This window comes from Leptinotarsa decemlineata, unplaced genomic scaffold, assembly GCF_025532065.1.
Source record: "Leptinotarsa decemlineata unplaced genomic scaffold, Ldec_3_MD MMD2_P_RNA_scaffold_12, whole genome shotgun sequence".
Lineage (NCBI taxonomy): Eukaryota > Metazoa > Arthropoda > Insecta > Coleoptera > Chrysomelidae > Leptinotarsa > Leptinotarsa decemlineata.
In genome coordinates this window covers 5,646,564-5,665,890 of record NW_027412526.1, presented here as the reverse complement: position 1 = coordinate 5,665,890, position 19,327 = coordinate 5,646,564, and the positions used below count along the sequence as shown (strand labels likewise).

Sequence of the window (19,327 nt, the reverse complement as noted above, 5' to 3'; positions counted from 1 at the left end):
GAATTACTCTTGGATTACAAAAAGCCACTTGCCGGCCAGTGTCGTACCTTAATAATATTTTATTTAGTATTATAGGTAGTGTTACCCATGCCCCCTCCCGGGTTGAATGCTCTGAAGTGAAAGCTTCGCCCCGCAACTAGTTTGCGAGGAAAACCTAATACTCCACTCCATCCACCCCCGCTCTCCGTAAGTCCTCAACTTACTGATGGACACTTCAGCAAGATTGACATCATCTGACCCCTTTTGGTCGAAAGTCAGCCTTTAGGTGCTATTCTTCCGCGATCGGATAAATGTTTAGTCGTGACTATTCCTAACTGAATTTTTGCATGGGGTCCCCCAAAAACTAACCGGCGGCTATTGTTATGAGCGTCGAACATTCCCCAGTGAATCTGAGGATTACTGAGTCGCGGTCGTGTTGTTCTGCGTTGAACTTAGCTGAAAGAGAATTCGTCTGATTAGTACTATGCTTACCTGAGTCGCCTGACGGCAACTCGTGGGGATGGTCGTTGGTTTTGTTTTGTTGGCCTCGGGTGTTTACCCCTTTCTCGGAATCTGGGGTCATCCATGTTCAACGCATCGTGTAGATCGCGTAGCGCTGGGTTGTTGTGCGTTCTGATTCTATCGAACACGCTTTTTTGCGTGTTCTCTCATATACACATCCACATATTGCGTTTCCAGGTCTAAGTCTCTGTATATAAATATGTTGGGGATGTAGTACGGTGCGTTTACGGCGGCCCTTACGCTCGCATTCTTAAACGACTATATCTTCTTCCTGTATGTCTGTGCGTACTGGCCCCAGGCATACAGTATTATGGGCATGAGTACGGGTTTAATCATCAGCAACTTCACTTTCAGCCCTATCTTGCCACTGCGTCCTATGTATGGTGCCAGGCGTGTCTAGCCATTCCTATTCTCTGCCGTACGTGAGACTAAAATGTTAGTTTCCTGTCTAGGATGACCCCGAGGTATGTCGCTTTGTTGGTCCACGGAATCTCTTGTCCGTTGAAGGTGAAGTTGCCTTCCGATTGCACAAGCCTGCGGGTTAACAGTATCGCCTGTCTCTTGTCAGGGTTTATACTGATCTTCCATAGGTTGGCCCACTCCTCTAATCTGTCTGCCTGTTGCTGCAAGTATCTTGTGACATGCGCTTGGCTCGTGGATCTCGCCAGCATCTCCAGGATCTCTTAAAGTTGTTCTCCGGCTTTGGCACGTCCGCTGTATATGCGGAGAAGAGGTGTGGCGAAAGGACTGCTCCTTGCGGGACCCCTGCTTCCAGTAGTCGAATTGTTGATAGTTCGTCTCCTACTCTGCAACGGCATCGCCTGTCAGCTAGAAAAGATTGAATTAATCTTACCATTGGTGTATCCAAAATCGCTCATCTTGGCCAGTAGTCCGTCATGCCAAACTCTGTCGAACGCCTTGGAGACGTCTAAGAAGATTGCTTCGGTGTTGTATCCTTTGCCGAGGTTGAAGCCTTCGGTCGCAAAGTCTACTACCCTCAGGACTTGTATCTCTGTCGAGTGTTCTGATCTAAAACCGAATTGTTCATCCGGGAGGATTCCTAGCTCTATGGTTTGATATTCGAGTCTCTTCAAGATGACACGTTCCGTCACTTTGCTTATGAAAGGCAGTGAGCTTATTGGCCTGTGATTATTTGGTAACAGGTGGTTCTCCTTGAGCTTCGGGATGTGGATAACCGATAAGCCTCTTTGAACTGGTACGGGAAGTTCTGCAATTTGAGTATAGCATTTATGATGTTAGTTATAGTTATGTTACCCTTGCGCGGTAGTACTTTCAGTGCCCGGTTTGTTATGTGGTCCGGGCCTGGTGCTTTCCGAGAGGAGAGACGTCTTAAAATGTCTTTCACTTCCTCGGGAGATGTCGGGGCCAGGGGTTGCGCGTTGTCCGTTTATCGTTTTAGTCTTCGTACTGTTCTTTCCGCCTATCTCTCTATTTCATCTACCTCGTCCGCGAACGGGACATCGTTCTCTCTGCACTGCCTTTAAAAGTTGTCCGCCAATGAGTCCGCTTTCTCTTGGTTAGTATAAACAATTCCTTACAGACAGTGCAGTTCTTTGAAATATATAATGATACACACCTGTGTACAGATCATTAGTATGTCTTGCATGAGCTGTAGTGGGGGTTATATTGAAAATTAGTTTTTGCGCATGGGGGCAGGCTCGCCATCACGTTTGGCGCTTGCTATACTGCAAATGACTTCGTCAATAAGCATTATATTTTTTTGACAAAGTATATTCTGATTAACTTCGAGAGTTTCAGTTTGTCTATCAATTGAGAGTTGAAAAATGATTTCATTGTTGAAACATTATAATATAAGGTCTACAAATGAATCAAAATCGAAAAATGTTAACAACGAAAGTTCGTAAACACTTAAAACACGCAGATGTCAAATCTGAAGTTCAAGAGTGTGAGGGTCGTAATGCCAAAACGTGTATATCTCCATCCTTATTTAGTTGTTGGAGTCAGGTTTTTCTCATCAATGTCTAGTCTATATTATGATGTCACTGTTATAACAAGTACGCATCAAAAGTGGTTCATTGGTTATTCAAAATAACTTTAGTAAAGAGCATTTAAATTATAATTATGCAATTATTTGTAAAGCGTGGTTTGAAATATTAAAGCTGGTTTGATAAAACCGGGCTTGAAAGTAAAACTATATACAAAGGTTAAACGCTGCAAAGATCCCTAAATCGCTGAAAAAATTGCCATATTAAAAATTTAGTACTAAAATAAAATATAGAGTGGTAAACTTGCAGTTGGTCATCTCATGGAATATTTCTGTGGTCATCTTCCTTCTGTTCCTTTTCTGTTAGGTCACGGAATTGTTTACTATTCTGTAGTCATGTCTATCCGTCATGTTTATGGTTAATCCACTGACATCATAATAGGATTATCATTGTTCCTGAACTATTATTTTGTTCTGAACGGGAATATTGCTGTTTATCTGTAATTGTATAGGTTTCGAAACTACCATAAGTAGTTATCTACAAAAATAAATTTTGAAAACATATATGCTTTGACCAAACCTCATGGATATGGCTTCTTTTGAATGTGGAAGGCAAATCAAGGGGGAGATCCAATCTGTTGGTGATGAAGTTCCTTTTCAAAAACTTGACGTGAAATCTGAACCAAGCGATGCTGAAATGTTCAGTAAATGTGGAAGAAATGGGGATGCCTCTGATACTAACATGCCTACCAACGATTTGGACGAAAACGATGAATTTAAAATGAATATGCCTATGGATAAATTTGATCCTGAAGAAGTCAAAATTGAAGAAACTTTTCTTATTCCTTATCTTGATCTCAAATCTGAAAACTGCGAGAATGCCATAATGGAAGGTTCCAATTTGAAAGCATGTGAAGAAGAATTATTTAGTCATGAAAATGGGTCCAGTAATATCTGGCGAAACCATAATGAGTCTCACGCCATACTATTCGAAAATATGACTGAGGATTTGAAGCCTTCTGTTGGTTTTACTACAGGTAAATACTATTCTGAGTGACTAAAATAAACTTGAACTATCACCTTTTTCAAACAACCTGAACCAGGGGTCGGCAAATAGTTTTAGGTTTAGTCCGGTAACAGCACACACGAAACGCTGCTTCTGTGGATTTTTCTTGGTCGCTCATTCAACGAAATAGTAATTTGTACTCTTTTCATATGAACTGAGATATGTCTGAAATTTATACTTTACGAGCCTGAATGCCAAGAGGAAAGTTTTTGTGGAGTTGCTGATGAGTTGTTTCGTAGTGTCGCTTCAAATTACCACTTTGAACAATAGCGACAGTTTTATTAAATATAAGGCACCCTGGAACCGCTTGGGGCCTATCAGGCAGCGTAAAACAATATTGTTCAATCTATTCTGCCAAATTTTGGTATATAATACAATATTTGCAAACTGCGATAAACTTCAATGAGAATGCTGAACAAGATGTCATCTGTGAGGCAGATGCCTTCTACTATATCTTAAAACAATGCAGATTTTTTTTCTATTTGTGTCAATTTTGAATCCATGAATTGGAATAAATTGTTGTTGGGTATGTCACTCGAGAGATGGTAAATATTATTTATGTTACAATCTGTGTTCAGTATTTGATTTATTCGGCCCCAAAAAGAAATTATCTAAAGAACGTTTCCTATTGTTTACTTTGGGATAAAATACCTTGTTAATCTATCAGAAAGCTTTATAGAAGCTACAAATCTCATGAAACTCAAAGAGAACTATTTGAAATTATCTGAATACATATCCAGGTGCAAACACTTTCAAAAGAATGTTATTTCATTATATGAAAGATACCAAAGCTGAAATATAATCCCATCTACCATACTTTTGGAAGTATATTGTCTTAAAAAAAGTACTGAAAATTAATATATAAAAAAAAAGTAACGTGAGAATTGCATGAAATGTGTTCGCACATTTACAGAAAAAGAAATATAATACAATTGTTGCATGTCACTAATTTTGCTTTCTATATGCTTTCCAATGAAAACAGTAAGTCAGAAATGGATGTGGGTAACCCTCATTCATGTTTTGTGCCCTTTCATTAATATAAATTTACTTCATACATATGTATTTTTTCACAGATACTGGAAACATCCCTGTTGAAATAAAGGAAGAAACTATGTTTGAGGAGAAGGAAGAGATTTTCAATGAAAATATTCCATCAGGTTCAAATGGAAAGGAGTTTGTTGTTGAAAATGATCATGTAAAGCATGAGATGGTACAAACAATAGTTAATGAACAATACTATTCTACAAACTGTTTGAATTTAAAAACCAGTGAAAAACTGCTTACTGGCGAAAAACCATTCCAGTGTAAAATCTGCTCTAAATCATTCATTCAGGAAAGTGCTTTGAAGTACCATGAAAAGATACATAGAGGTAAAAAGCCATTTAACTGTAAAATTTGCTCGAAATCATTCGCTAAACCTGGTGCTTTGAAAGACCATAAAAAAAATTCACACTGAAGAAAAAGAATTTCAGTGTAAAACATGCTCAAAGTCATTCATGCAAAATAATGAATTAATTAGACATGAAAGAACTCATTCTGGTGAAAAACCGTTTCAGTGTGAAATATGCTCAAAATCGTTCAGTCGAAGTGATCATTTGAAATACCATGAAAAAATTCATACTGGGGAAAAATTATTTGAGTGTGAAATCTGCTTTAAATCATTCTTTCACAGTCATGGTTTGAAACGCCATGAAAAAAATCATACCGGTGAAAAATCTTTGAAGTGTAAAGTCTGCTCAAAATCATTCAAATACGACAGTTCTTTGAAATACCATGAAAAAACTCATACTGACGAGAAACCATTTCAATGTAAAATTTGCTTGAAATCATTCATTCAAAGTATAGATTTGAAATACCACGAAAAAATTCACACTGGAGAAAAATCATTTCAGTGTAAAATGTGCTCAAAGTCATTCATTCGAAATAGAGATTTAATTAGACATGAAAGAATTCACTCTGGTGAAAAACCGTTTCAGTGTCAAATATGTTTAAAATCGTTCACTCGAAGTTCTCATTTGAAATACCATGAAAAAATTCATACTGGGGAAAAATCATTTGAGTGTAAAATCTGCTTTAAATCATTCTTTCTCAGTCATAGTTTGAAAATTCATGAAAAAAATCATACTGACACAAAATCTTTGAAGTGTGAAGTCTACTCAAAATCATTCAAAAACGGCAGTTCTTTGATACACCATGAAAAGATGCATACTGAAGGGAAACCATTTCACTGTAAAATTTGCTTGAAATCGTTCATTCGAAATAGGGAATTAATTACACATGAAAGAACTCATTCTGGTGAAAAACCGTTTCAGTGTCAAATATGCTTAAAATCGTTCAGTCGAAGTGGTGATTTGAAATACCATGAAAAAGTTCATACTGGGAAAAAACCCTTTCAGTGTAGAATATGCTCAAACACATTTATTCAAAAAAGTGATTTAATTAAACATGAAACAACTCATTCCGTTTCAGTGTAAATTTTGCTCAAAATCGTTCATGCGAAGTGATAATTTGAAATGCCATGAAAATATTCATACTGGAGAAAAACCCTTTCAGTGTGAAATATGCTCAGTCATTCATTTGAAGAAGTCATTCAAAAAAAAACATGAATACATACATATTTGAGTGTGAAATTTGCTTTAAATCATTCTTTCGCAGTCATAATTTGAAACGCCATGAGAAAATTCATACTGGCGAAAAACCTTTCAAGTGAAAGGCTGCTCAAAATCATTCATTCACGGCAGTTCTTTGAAATTCCATGAAGATAATCATACTTATTCATTAAAGTGGTTTGATATATCATTAAAAAATTCACACTGGCAAAAATTCAGTATAAAATATGCTCAATCATTCATCCAAAATAGAGAATTAATTACACATGAAAGGACTCGTTTAGGAGCAAAGCCGTTTCAGTGTAAATTTTGGCCAAAATCATTCAGTCGTAGTGATAATTTGAAATGCCATGAAAATATTCATACTAGCAAAAAACCCTTTTGTTTAAAATATACTCAAACTCATTCATTCTAAGAACTTATTTGAAAAATCGTGGAAAAAATCCATGCCTTGGACAAAACATTTGAGTGTAAAATCGTTCAGTTGAAATTGCCATTTAAGGTCTCATGAAAAACATCGTATTAGGTAAAAACTATTTTATTTTGAAATTTAGTCAAAAATAGTTATAGCTTTTTGAAACTATAGTTACACTTTTAACTCGTATGAGTATCAGGAATTAGTTGAACTGGTAGTCAGCAGTCCAATTATAAAAACGTTTATTTGTGGTTTGAATAAAGTGATTTTTTAAAAAATTTGTATCATCTATGTACAGCAAAATATTCTACAAAACTATCTATTTGATTTCGAGTACATTGCAGTTATTCTTAAGTTAGAAGCTAGTGCAACATTCTAAGTGCTTATAAAAGAAAACTGCTTTATCTGAATAAAAACATTGAATCATTATATTTATTACTATGGACAAAAAGAAATGCTCTGAATGTCTAGAGGAATATAAAGCCGGAATTATATTATTGTGTCGTGACGCGCCACAAGTATATCATATCTATGCATTTAGTATGTTTAGAATTGTATTACTAAAGTGCAGTATGTCGGGACGCGATCTGTCGTGACGGCGATCAGTCAATTCCCGATCGGCATCAAAACGATGGTGGGGTTATGACACAACACTCCACACTAGTATGTTTCTAATCTGATGCGTTAACTAGGTAGAGTAGAGAATAGTCGTTTGCATTTGTACAAGATGTCGGACGAACTCATTGAACTTGTTAGAAAATACGAAGTGTTGTATAATCCAAAATATAAAGAATACAAGGACCACTTAATAAGAACTGCAGCATGGGAAGAAATTGCTCAAAAATTGAATGAACCAGGTGAGTTTTCAATCTTTTTTATTTGTTTAGGTACTTAAATGGCATAAATAATAGACACAATAGTAGGTATTCATGAACAAAACTTGGTTATTCTTTTCTACACTGTCTGATGGATTCCATCTGCCATGGTACTTGTCCGTCTGGGCTAAAAAAATATTCTTTATATTTCTCTCTAACGTAAACAGCGTCATGAGATGGATTTCTTGCAATAAACTCAATATCAGATAAATAATCTGAGATTTTGTCGTTCACATGTAGATTTAACAAAGTATCTTCGGGTTCTTGTGGGTTTAGGGTACGTAAGTAGTTACGAAGGGTGCAAGCAGCTTATACGATTTTATCCGCCATGTCCGGTTGTACTTGCATTGGTCCTTGGAAAACTCTAAATTGTGCTCTCAATATTCCAAAAGCATTGTCCACAGTTCGTCGAGCACGTGATGAGCGATAATTAAATACTTTATTTGGGTCATTATTCACCAGTTTTGCTTTACTGTAGGATTTTAACAGATAAGCTTTTAGGGGAAACGCTGCATCAGCGACAATTGTGTATGACAAAGGTTCTGAATTTTGGTATAATGGTTTATTTCGTGGAACAGTCAGTTGTTGCCGCTCAAACATTTTCCCCATCAATGACTTATCGAATATACCACCATCACTGTTTCGACCGTAGGCACCTACATCTATCATGTTCTTGTTTATAATTATAATAAGTTGATCTAGCATTAATTGGACAAATTAGGTTGACGTGCTTGCCATCTAATGCCCCAATTCAATTTGGAAAATTCCAATATGTTTCAGAGTCTTTTGCAATTTCAATCAATTTCTCTTTAGAAGGTTGAGACATTACAATGGGGGTAATATTTTCTTGTACTATATTTCTCACTGTAGTAAATCCCATACGATAACTGAATGCCGGAGAATGAAAAGAGTTTCCAGTAGCCAAAAATCTGTGAACAAATGTTCAATGTTGTTATTTTTGTTACAGTTGAAAAGTGCAAAGACAACTGGACAAAATTAAGAAATGCATATGCCAGCGCAATAAAACGGCGTAAAAATAAAAAAGGTGGACAAGCCGCATCACAAGTGATAGCATGGAAATACGAAGAGCAAATTAATTTTTTACGCCCTCACATGGAATCGAGGAACGCCAAAACTAATTTTCCAGAGCCAACACCAGAATCACCTATAGACATGACTCCGTGTAGCCCCCCTGACGTTTTCGTTAATGACTCGCAAAACAGCTCAGCATCGCAACCTCCACAAACTCAAAGTTCGGATGCTAGTTGGAGTGATGGATCTCAAAGGAGCTCAGCGTCAAAACGAACATTATCAGTGAATAACAAACCTAGCTTAAAAGACATTTATGACTTGATGAAGTCGTCAAATGAGTTGAAAAAGCAAAGGCAACATGCTAAGCCAGATATGGATGATACTGACTTATTTTTTTTGAGTATGAGTAAGGCAGTCAAGGCGCTCCCAAAACTCGATCAATGCAAAATAAAGTTGGATTTACATACAGCTGTTTCTCAAGCAGAAATTCGAAAACTCACTCAAACGGATTACGTATTAAAGACACCGCTTAATATAGTATCTCAAACAACTATTCCAAAGAGTTCTTACCAACCTATCCAATCACCTGCATCCATCCAGCCATGCAAAAGTGTACAATCATATGATTTTTCAGGCAGCACACTTGGGACAAACTCTTATCAGGAGCTTATTCAATCTCCCACAATCATACAGTCATTCAACAGTCCAGAAATCGGTAGTCCAGAGTCTCGCGATTCGAGAACGAACATGGAAGAACATTGTTAACTTAATATATCAGGACTATTTTAAAAAATTGTTGAGTAACGAATATTGATGAATGATGTTCTTGATTATTTGAATAATAAATAAAAATAAAACTTACATTAAACATACAGCAAGCCTTTCTTTTGTTCCAATAGGTCGACGAAATCGGGTTTGCATTTTTTTAATATCATTTTCTACCATAGAATGTAATATCTCAAATTGATTTTTCGACATCGCCGTCACGTCAGAGAGTAGCACAACACACCAAGACACAACAATATAATTCCGGCTTAATTCTGAACAAGTTTTTTTGTGAAGGCAGTTGCGTAGAATGTGGGGATCTAACTAGCTCTGAAATAAAATGTCTGCTACTGAAAACTAAACGTAGAATAGTATTTCTATGTAATCAGGACTCTAGAAAGTTCCTATTCTTATGAAACAAATAAATGAAATAAAGGAAACCCTAGAGAAATTTATGAATGTAATAACCCCAGTCACCTATTGAATCTAACTAACCAAGGAATTACTGATGAACATGTTAGGAATCACACGTTAAAAGGTAAGTTAGTCGTTGGTCTTTAGCTAGCACAAGTTTCTCAACTTCTGAGAGTTGTCGTTCGTATGGGGGCGACAGCTGATTATCGCAAAAACACATTTTAAACAGAATTAAACATTCCTAGGAGATAATAAATGAGATAGCGTAATGACAAACAAGGCAATGTAATATTGTTATAACGAATATTCGGGAATATGAAGCAACAATATCATAAAAACGCCAAGAAAATGATATAAAGTCAGCAACTAATATTCTTCGGAGTTACAATATAAATCTGGAGAAGAAAAGAGAATTGAAACTTCCATCAATTTATTAAATCTGGAGAATATAAAAGTATTTAGAGTTGATAAAATTATTCCTAATAAAAACAGATTCCTAAAAGTTACTCTGAGAACTCGAAAGATGTTCTTACTGAATTGAAAAATGAATCAAATGGGACTCCAAGCATCAATATTTTTGGTGATGAAACGCGTAAACAGAGGTATTATCATAAATTTGTGAAAAATAAACTCGAGGAACTCAAACCTAAAGGGGATAACTCAAAAACGATTAGGTTTATAAGCAGTTAACCCTCCATCTTCACCAATACACAAATTACAAAAAACACATAGATAATCTTAGTATACTTTTTAACTGTGACATAAGTTATGCCAACATACAGAGTTTATTGGTAAATAAGGACGAAGCCAAAATATTATGTTATAACTCTGCACTGATTTTGTCAAAGTCGAACTATATCTGAAATTGAAGAAGCAGAAGTCCTTTTTACCAACTACAACATTACAAGGTTTGACTCTACTTCTGCAGAATAGAACACAGAACAAAATTGGCATAATTTTAGAAACATGGCAAAGATGTATTTTTTATGACATTAAACTTATATCTTCTCTCCGTAATGAGTTTGTAAATTCACTAAAACCTAAAAAAAGCAATTTCTCTGTGACAAAATTAATATGAATGAAAGAAATCCATTGTTGATATGGAAAGAACTCAGGAAAAATGTTAATATGAATAATAAATTATCCTAGTTTAGTCAAAAATGGAGAGGGTCAAATAAGCACTATAAGAAAGGATGATGAAATTGCAGAATGTTTCAGTTGATAGAAAGATTACGTAAGCTCACTTACAAATTTTATTAGCAAAAAAGTATAGTCAGAAGAAAAATGTTGCTTACTGTATATGATGCCCTGGCCGAGTCCATTTTACGGTATTGTCTAATAATATGGGGAGGAATATTCAAATCTTCCTTACCTAATTTAGAAATTATCCAAAACTCACTCATAAAAATTATGTTCAGAAAGAATAAATGCTATAATACTCATTATATGAAGAGAGTGGAATATATAGTGTAGAAAACTGTATACTTTCCGTTGTATATTATGGACAGCCAGAGTTACGAGTACATTTGTTCAGAATATATAATACTCGTTTACACACTTCTCAGATTACAAAGGTTCACGATGCCGACTCACTCACAATCAAAAATGTATTACATGCATTGGACCAAAACTCTACAATTCTTTACCGCCGTCACTAAAATGTATGAAGAGTTATACTAAATTGAAAATAGAATTGAAAACATCAATCACAACTACCACAGATTGGAAACAATACTGGATAGTTGACTAATTCACCATACTGCAGCCACTCAATACAATGTCACAAACTTTTGTTTCTGTATCTTCTTTCGTATTTGATGCTCTTATTATGCAAAAAGACTGCTCATCATTTTGGTCGTCCTTCTAGGACTCCCCAGAACAAATTAGTAGGTTTATCTTAGTTTGTAAATGTATTGGATTTGTGGCTGTAACACATGCTTGGCTTAGATAGCCACAATCCTTCATAGATATAATTTATAGTTCCGTAAAATAAGCTGTAATTGTTTATATTTTATATTAATCTGAATTGAATAAATTTTGCTTTGATTTGATAGTATTGGGGATATAATTGAAAGCATTGATGCGACTCACGTAAGATATGATTTACTGTCATTAGAAAGCACCTTTGCACAGATGATGATCTCACAAAAATCATGAATAACTTGGAAAATAAATCTAGTAATGAAATAATTGATAAAAAGTTTTTGAAAAGTACATATGGGGTCATTGGCAATGTGTTGTTACATTAATTTCTTCTACAAACGATGTCTCACTCTTACAAGAAGATTTGTCACAATTTTATGTCTGGTGTGTTGTGAATCAAATGAATTTGAATATATTCAATAATGCTTCTGCCAAACATTTTCTAGAATTATTCACCCTGTTCTACATGACTACAGTATCAATAATATACCAATTAATAGGAAATCAGTGATGAAGGACTTAGGAATTATCTTCAATCGTGAATTGAACTTCAAATCCCATAGTGAGTATATTATAGCAAAATCACTCAAGATGTCGGGCTCCATCAATATATCATGTAAGGAATTCAGTTTGAACAGTCTCAAGTTATTATATTGTTCATTAGTTAGATTATTATTGGAGTACGCTTCAATAATTTGGTGCCCATATTATGAGATACACATAAACCAAATTGAAGCTGTACAAAACACTTTCCTGAGGATCTGTGCATACAAGTTAGGTCTAAGAAGGGGAGAATATGCATACAACAACATTAGAGATCAGATGAATCTATTATCTTTAAAGAATAGAAGAATTATTTTAGATTCATGTTTTTTAAGCAAAATTTTAACTGGCAAGATCAACTGTGAGGAGATTTTATCTTTAATTAATTTGAATGTCAACAGACATACCAGAGTCAGTATCGAAACATTTAAAATACTGTTCCACTCTACAAATTATGTTTTTTTCTCTCCTGTCACAAATACCATCAAAATTGAACTGAGTCGCATTATTTCCATAAAGATTTCCTTTGAATATTCTATACTATTTCATCATTATATTTGCTTTCTTTTTATATTATATATCATATTATTATTATTGTGCTATGTATTTATTTTTAAGTTTAAGATTTTACAAACATTTTTTTTTTCTCCATGACAAAATTGTACTGAGATTTTTATCACTATATTATTGTATTGCGTTTTATATGTATTATGTATTTATTGTATTTATTATCTTTTGTTTAGTTGAAATTTTACAAATAATTTTTTTATAACAAATTGTAATTGGTACTACCTGTTGAATAAATAAATAAACATTTTATCAATATATCATAAGAGTATGGAGTTTTTCCTGATCAACTAATAACTAGTACTGTTGTAACTATCCAAGAGGTTTTGAATACGGTTACATCTCGGGAATATCGACTAATTAATACCTTAGCTAGTCTTGAAAAAATATAAGAACTGGTAGAATACCAGCAGTTATTACAATACTTGAATATTGATAGTTTTATCTTTGAAAATCAATCAGGCTTTCGACAACATCATTCATGTTAATCATCATTGCAGCTAGCTATTACTGAATGAAAAGAAAGTGTTATATAATTGCAGTATTCTTAGATTTGAAACGAACTTTTGAGACAATCGATGGTGAAATTCTGATACTGTACTTGAGTGGTTCAAAAATTATCCCAGAAATCGTAAACAAATAACTTATATCAACCAAAGTTTTCTCAACCTGTTGAAAATTCATTTGGCGTTCCACAAGGTAGTGTCTTGGGACCACTATTGTTCTTATTGTATGTAAACGACATGCATCTTTTCCATTCCTGTGACTTTAGTGGTAATTTGGAAAGCGCTATCAACAATTCATTCCTATCTAAATAACAATAAACTTGAATTTAATATAAATAAAACTAAAGCAATGATATTATCTACACCACATAAGATAAAATATGTTAATATGAACCACTATATGCTTTTAATAAATGGTGAAAAAATCACATTTATAAACGAAATTAATTATTTAGGTTTCATGTTAGATAACACTCTTTGAATGCCAATTTAAATTATATTTACAAAAAAATTTCGAAAAAAAAGATATATTTCTTTATTATTAAAGTCATCTGAGCAATCTTTGTAATCTAGATTAACAGTTTATAATACAATTATTCAACTTTGATTTCTGTGTAAGTATATTATATTCCTTCGATGCTAACAAAATTTCAAGTCTTCAGAATCGAGGAATGCGTATAATCTTAAGGTGTAACCAATATACAAATATTATTTTCATGTGCGACTCATTAAAATGGTTACCTCGTTCACAGGCAGATAGGGCGATGACAAACCTTGTTGTTTGTTGTCCGCTTCAGCCTAGTTCAAGGAATGATATTCTGAAGGAATTCGATTTTCAATCATAGGAAGTCATTGACTTTATGTTGCACTGACGAGTGGTCAAACAGCCCGAAACCGGTCTGCAAGTGTGTTTCAATAGATGAAAATCTACGCTTCAAAACAGTTTAGGATCATTTCGCAGTCGAAACCAGAACAGAGGATTCATCAGTATTGAAATTATCCTCAATAAACCAGAACGCTCTATATCAACTTCGCATGATCCTGACGTCCTAGAACCTGAATTTCGTAGAACCAGAACAAACCTATTAATTTCTTTCCAAATTTGTATCATGTTTTTCGTTCTTCATGTTCTATGTGTTTTGACAGTAGATTGTCATCTTTTTGACAGAAAGCCCATTCCATATAAGTAAACACTACTTTATGGTGTGTTTACAAAGTTGATGTAGGGAATATTATTACAAAGCGAGTCGTTAAGTGGTGGTTTTGTATTTGTGAAAAAGTTGTGTCTGTCTAGGTCTAGTTGTCTAGTTTCAAAATGAACAAGTGTCGTGCTGTGGGTTGCTGTAATTTGCAGGGTGATGTCGGCATTCATTTTTTTCGATTTCCAATTGACGAAAAAAGGTATGTTATTCTAGTTTTTATTATGTAAGATTGAAGGAGAACATATAGCGAAAATAAAAATTGTTATAGAACATATATAGCGGGGTCATTAATATGCAGACTTTTTTTTATGAAATTAATTTAATAAAACTGAACTTTATGAATAGTATATGCCTCACAAATAATGATATAAAATGACAAAATAATCGGAGTTCCACTGAAAATCCACAAAGGAAAATAATTGTTGGAACCACATCAAGCTTTTGGCTAGTGAGTATCTGTAGGAAAAAAATTACTTCCACTGAATCTCTGCACAACCAAAGTTTCAAATATATATTCAAATAACTTTTTTTGGAGCGTACTTTCCATTTATATGTTCCAGATTATCTACTATAAATAGCAAATATATCCATTCCAAAACTTAGAAATCTGTATTTTATACTGAAGTTTTGATTTACAATAACCAACCCAATAATATAAAAAAGTTACTTCAGAAAAACGATTCAAAACCAAACGAAATAAACGTTTGTTAAATAACCTTTTTTTTTGTCTCTCATCAAATTCTGATCCAATCTATTTAATACCTATATTCATTTGTATTTTTCAATTGATCAAGATCCTTACTTCAAACACTAAAAGTTTCTTGGGGCCAATAAAGATTATTGTTATTTATATTTATATATTCTCTAGATGCATGCAGTGGAAGAAATTCGTGGAGTTTGTTGGCGATGTTCCTCCAGAAAAATGTCACAAAAACATGAGATTGTGTCATTTTCACTTCGATGAGAAATATTTTACATCAACCAGAAAAAACCGCCTATATAAAGATGCAATCCCCACAATTCGTTCAGGTAAGAATAAGAATTCTAATATCACGTGAGACAACCTCCCCAAATATGAATAGGTTTTGGGCTTCCTTCAAGAGCCACATTTTCATTTGTGACTGAAAGTATTATAGAGATACGTATTCATACCAAAATTAAAAAGTTTATTTTCAACAGTTGATGTACCCGCGACATCGGGAAATGCTTATACAAGTGAGGACGTGAAACCTCTACGTCAGGGTGAACTTGAAGAAGATTCGAAAATCTGTATGATCGAGGAATCTTTTGATAGGGAAAATTATATGGAACCATTGGCGATAAAACTTGAATTAGATGAAGAAGCTCCAAATTTGGAAAAAGCTTACAAAGATGAAGATGAGGCAGTGTCAAATACTGATTATTCTCACTCATTTGATGGAGGTATGATTTTCTTCCGTTTTTCACGATATGCAAATAATTATTTTTTATGTTGGAAGATCCATTTGCATCTGGAAATTATTTGTGTGTGTGTGTGTGTGTGTGTGTGTGTGTGTGTGTGTGTGTGTGTGTGTGTGTGTGTGTGTGTGTGTGTGTGTGTGTGTGTGATATTCAAATCTGAAAGAGTTTTTTTTTCAATTTTTGATTAGATTTTTCATTCTCATATCAACAGGTAACTACATAATTGTTTACTTCTATGCGGTGCTTTTAGGTTAGGAGTTATTTATAAAAAATAAATTATGAAAATAAATCAGCTTTAATCAAACCTTTTCCAGGATATGGCTTGTTTGAAAGTGGAAGGCAAATCAAGATGGAGGTGAAATCTGAACCGAGTGAAGCTGAAATGTTCAGTGAATGTGAAAGAAATGGCGATGCCTCTAATACTAACATGTCTACCAACGATTTGGACGAAAACGATGAATTGAAAGTAAATATGCCTATAGATAAGTTTGATCCAGACGAAATTAAAGTTGAAGAAACTTGTTTTATTCCTTATTTTGATCTCAAATCTGAAAAGTGCGAGAAGGCAATTAAGGAAGGTTCCAATTTGAAAGCATGTGAAGAAGAATTATTTAGTCATGAAAATGGGTCCAGTAATAGCTGGAGAAACCATAATGAGTCTCGCGCTATACTACTTGAAAATATAACGGAGGATTCGAAGCCTTCTGTTGGTTTTACCAAGGGTAAGTTACAAAATTGCTATCAATAAGTATAAAACTACTTTGGAACCTAATATAGTTTCCAGTAAAATTTTCACCATAAACGACTCATGAAACCACATTATGTGTATCACTACACAGTAGCTTCTAATTGATCCACTTTGGATCTATTATATAGCAAAATGTAGCTATACAACGGTGACTACTGTTTCGGATTTGAGCCAGTACTTACTGAAATATGACAGATACTGATGAAATGCCAAAAATGCCAAGATACACACTGTTTAGAAAATTGAACTGTATTTTAGGAATTTCCTACTTCAATAAATAAACGTATTATTTAACTATGTAAGAAAATATTTCAAAAAAGCCCAATGCAATTCATTGATATCTTGAACTTTTAAACGAACTATTTTTTTACACTCCATCTTCATTTTCATTGTATGCACTCCATAAACCACTCCTATCTTATACAAAAACTGCGTGAACGGTAGTTTTTATCACTTAGTGAAACTGCGGCATTCCAAATCCATTTTCATGAGACAACTTCAGATAGTTCGTACTGGAACCTCTGGCGTTGGAAAAGTTGGAAATAGAACAACTTCAGAGTGGAAAAACTGTTTGAAAATTTATTGAAAACATTTTTCCCATGCCAGAACAAGCGGCAAAACACGGTACTTTTGTCTAATGTGGTAAAAGTATTTCCAACAGATTCATTTTTTGTCAAAGACTCTAATTTTACGTACTAAATTTGAGAGATGGTTTGAACACATGCAAAAAGTTTTTTCCTACATTTTGTAAAGTTTTGAAAGTAACCCTCGGTATATGTTTCGTGACCTTCAATGAATGAAAACTTTCTTTATTCATATGTAATTTTTTCACAGATATTGGAAACATCCTTGTTGAAACAAAGGAAAAAACTATATTTGACGAGAAGGAAGAGATTTTCATTGAAAATATTCCATCAGCTCCGGATGAAATGAAGTTTGTTGTTGAAGATGACTATGTTGTTAAACATGAAATGGAACCAACGACAGAGAGGATTAATGAACAATACAATTCTGCAAATTTAGAAACCAGTGAAAGATCTCATAGTGAAGAAAAACCATTTCAGTGTAAAATGTGCTCAAAATCATTTACTAAAGCTGATGTTTTAAAACACCATGAAAAATTGCATACTGGGGAAAAACCATTTCAATGTAAAATATGCTCAAAGTCATTTGTTCGAAATAATCGCTTAAAAATTCATACTGGCGAAAAACCATTCCAGTGTAAATTCTGCTCCAAATCATTCATTCAAGAAAGTAATTTGAAATACCATGAAAAGATACATACAGCTGAAAAGCCATTTCAGTGTAAAATTTGCTCCAAATCATTTGCTAAACCTAGTGCTTTGAAAGACCATGAAAAAATTCACACCAAAGAAAAAGAATTTCAGTGTAACATATGCTCAATGTCATTCATTCGAAATAGTGAATTAATAAAACACGAAAGAACCCATTCTGGTGAAAAACCGTTTCAGTGTCAAATATGCTCAAAATCCTTCAGTCGAAGTGATAATTTGAAATGCCATGAAAAAATTCACACTGGAGAGAAAGCATTTCAGTGTAAAATATGCTCAAAGTCATTCATTCAAAATAGCGAATTAATTAGGCATGAAAGAACTCATTCTGGTGAAAAACCGTTTCACTGTCAAATATGTTCAAAATCGTTCAGTCGAAGTGCTCATTTGAAATACCATGAAAAAATTCATACTGAGGAAAAATCATTTCAGTGTGAAATCTGCTTAAAAGCATTCTTTCACAGTCATAGTTTGAAACGCCATGAAAAAAATCATACTGGCGAAAAATCTTTGAAGTGTAAAGTCTGCTCAAAATCATTCAAACACGGCAGTTATTTGAAATACCATGAAAAGATTCATACTGAAGAAAAACCATTTCAGTGTAAAATTTGTTTGAAATCGTTCATTCGAAATAGTGAATTAATTACTCATGAAAGAACTCATTCTGGTGAAAAACCGTTTCAGTGTCAAATATGCTCAAAATCTTTCAGTCGAAGTGGTGATTTGAAATGCCATGAAAATATTCATACTGGAGAAAAACCCTTTCAGTGTAGAATATGTTCAAAGTCATTCGTTCGAAATAGTGATTTAATTAAACATGAAACAACTCATTCTGGAGCAAAGCCGTTTCAGTGTAAATTTTGCTCAAAATCGTTCAGCCGAAGTGATAATTTGAAATGCCATGAAAATATTCATACTGGCGAAAAATCTTTCAAGTGAAAGGATGCTCAAAATCATTCATTCACGGCAGTGTAACATATGCTCAGTCATTCATTCCAAATAGATAATTAATTACACATGAAAAGACTCATTCTGGTAAAAAACCGTTTCAGTGTCAAATATGCTCAAAATCATTCAGTCGTAGTGATAATTTGAAATGCCATGAAAATATTTATACTGGCAAAAAACCTTTCATGTAAAATATACTCAAAGTCATTCATTCTAATAACTTATTTGAGAAATCATGGAAAAAGTCCATATCTTGGACAAAACATCTGAGTGTAAAATCGTTCAGTCGAAATTGCCATTTAAGGTCTCATGAAAAAAATCATATTAGGTAAAAGCTATTTTATTTTGAAATTTAGTCAAAAATAAATATAGATTTTTGAAACTATAGTTACACTTTTAACTCGTCTGAGTATCAGGTATTAGTTGAACTGGTAGTCAGCAGTTCAATTGAATAAACTTTTATTTGTGGTTTAAATAAAGTGTAAAGTGTGGTTGAATAAAGTGATATTGAAGTA

At 33.9% G+C, this 19,327-nt stretch overlaps 2 protein-coding genes across 2 annotated transcripts; both read left to right on the top strand.

The window, feature by feature from the left end:
* Window positions 1-1,501: 1,501 nt before the first annotated feature.
* Window positions 1,502-9,333, top strand: LOC111516623 (uncharacterized). Its single transcript, XM_023172778.2, has 3 exons — window positions 1,502-3,504; window positions 4,607-4,903; window positions 8,400-9,333. Exons 1-3 carry the CDS (start codon window positions 3,051-3,053, stop codon window positions 9,227-9,229), a joined length of 1,581 nt encoding a protein of 526 aa, XP_023028546.2. The 5' UTR covers window positions 1,502-3,050; the 3' UTR covers window positions 9,230-9,333.
* Window positions 9,334-13,814: 4,481 nt separating this feature from the next.
* LOC111516613 (uncharacterized) lies at window positions 13,815-19,327 on the top strand. The gene is made up of 5 exons (XM_023172762.2): window positions 13,815-14,583; window positions 15,253-15,413; window positions 15,564-15,806; window positions 16,139-16,546; window positions 17,407-19,327. Exons 1-5 carry the CDS (start codon window positions 14,498-14,500, stop codon window positions 18,801-18,803), a joined length of 2,295 nt encoding a protein of 764 aa, XP_023028530.1. The 5' UTR covers window positions 13,815-14,497; the 3' UTR covers window positions 18,804-19,327.

Coding starts and splice junctions, on each gene's coding strand:
- LOC111516623 (XM_023172778.2), top strand. CDS start 3,051: ATGGATATGGCTTCTTTTGAATGTGGAAGGCAAATCAAGGGGGAGATC. Junction 3,505..4,606: donor TTCTGTTGGTTTTACTACAG/GTAAATACTATT, acceptor ATTTTTTCACAG/ATACTGGAAACATCCCTGTT. Junction 4,904..8,399: donor CCATGAAAAGATACATAGAG/GTAAAAAGCCAT, acceptor TTTTTGTTACAG/TTGAAAAGTGCAAAGACAAC.
- LOC111516613 (XM_023172762.2), top strand. CDS start 14,498: ATGAACAAGTGTCGTGCTGTGGGTTGCTGTAATTTGCAGGGTGATGTC. Junction 15,414..15,563: donor AATCCCCACAATTCGTTCAG/GTAAGAATAAGA, acceptor TATTTTCAACAG/TTGATGTACCCGCGACATCG. Junction 16,547..17,406: donor TTCTGTTGGTTTTACCAAGG/GTAAGTTACAAA, acceptor ATTTTTTCACAG/ATATTGGAAACATCCTTGTT.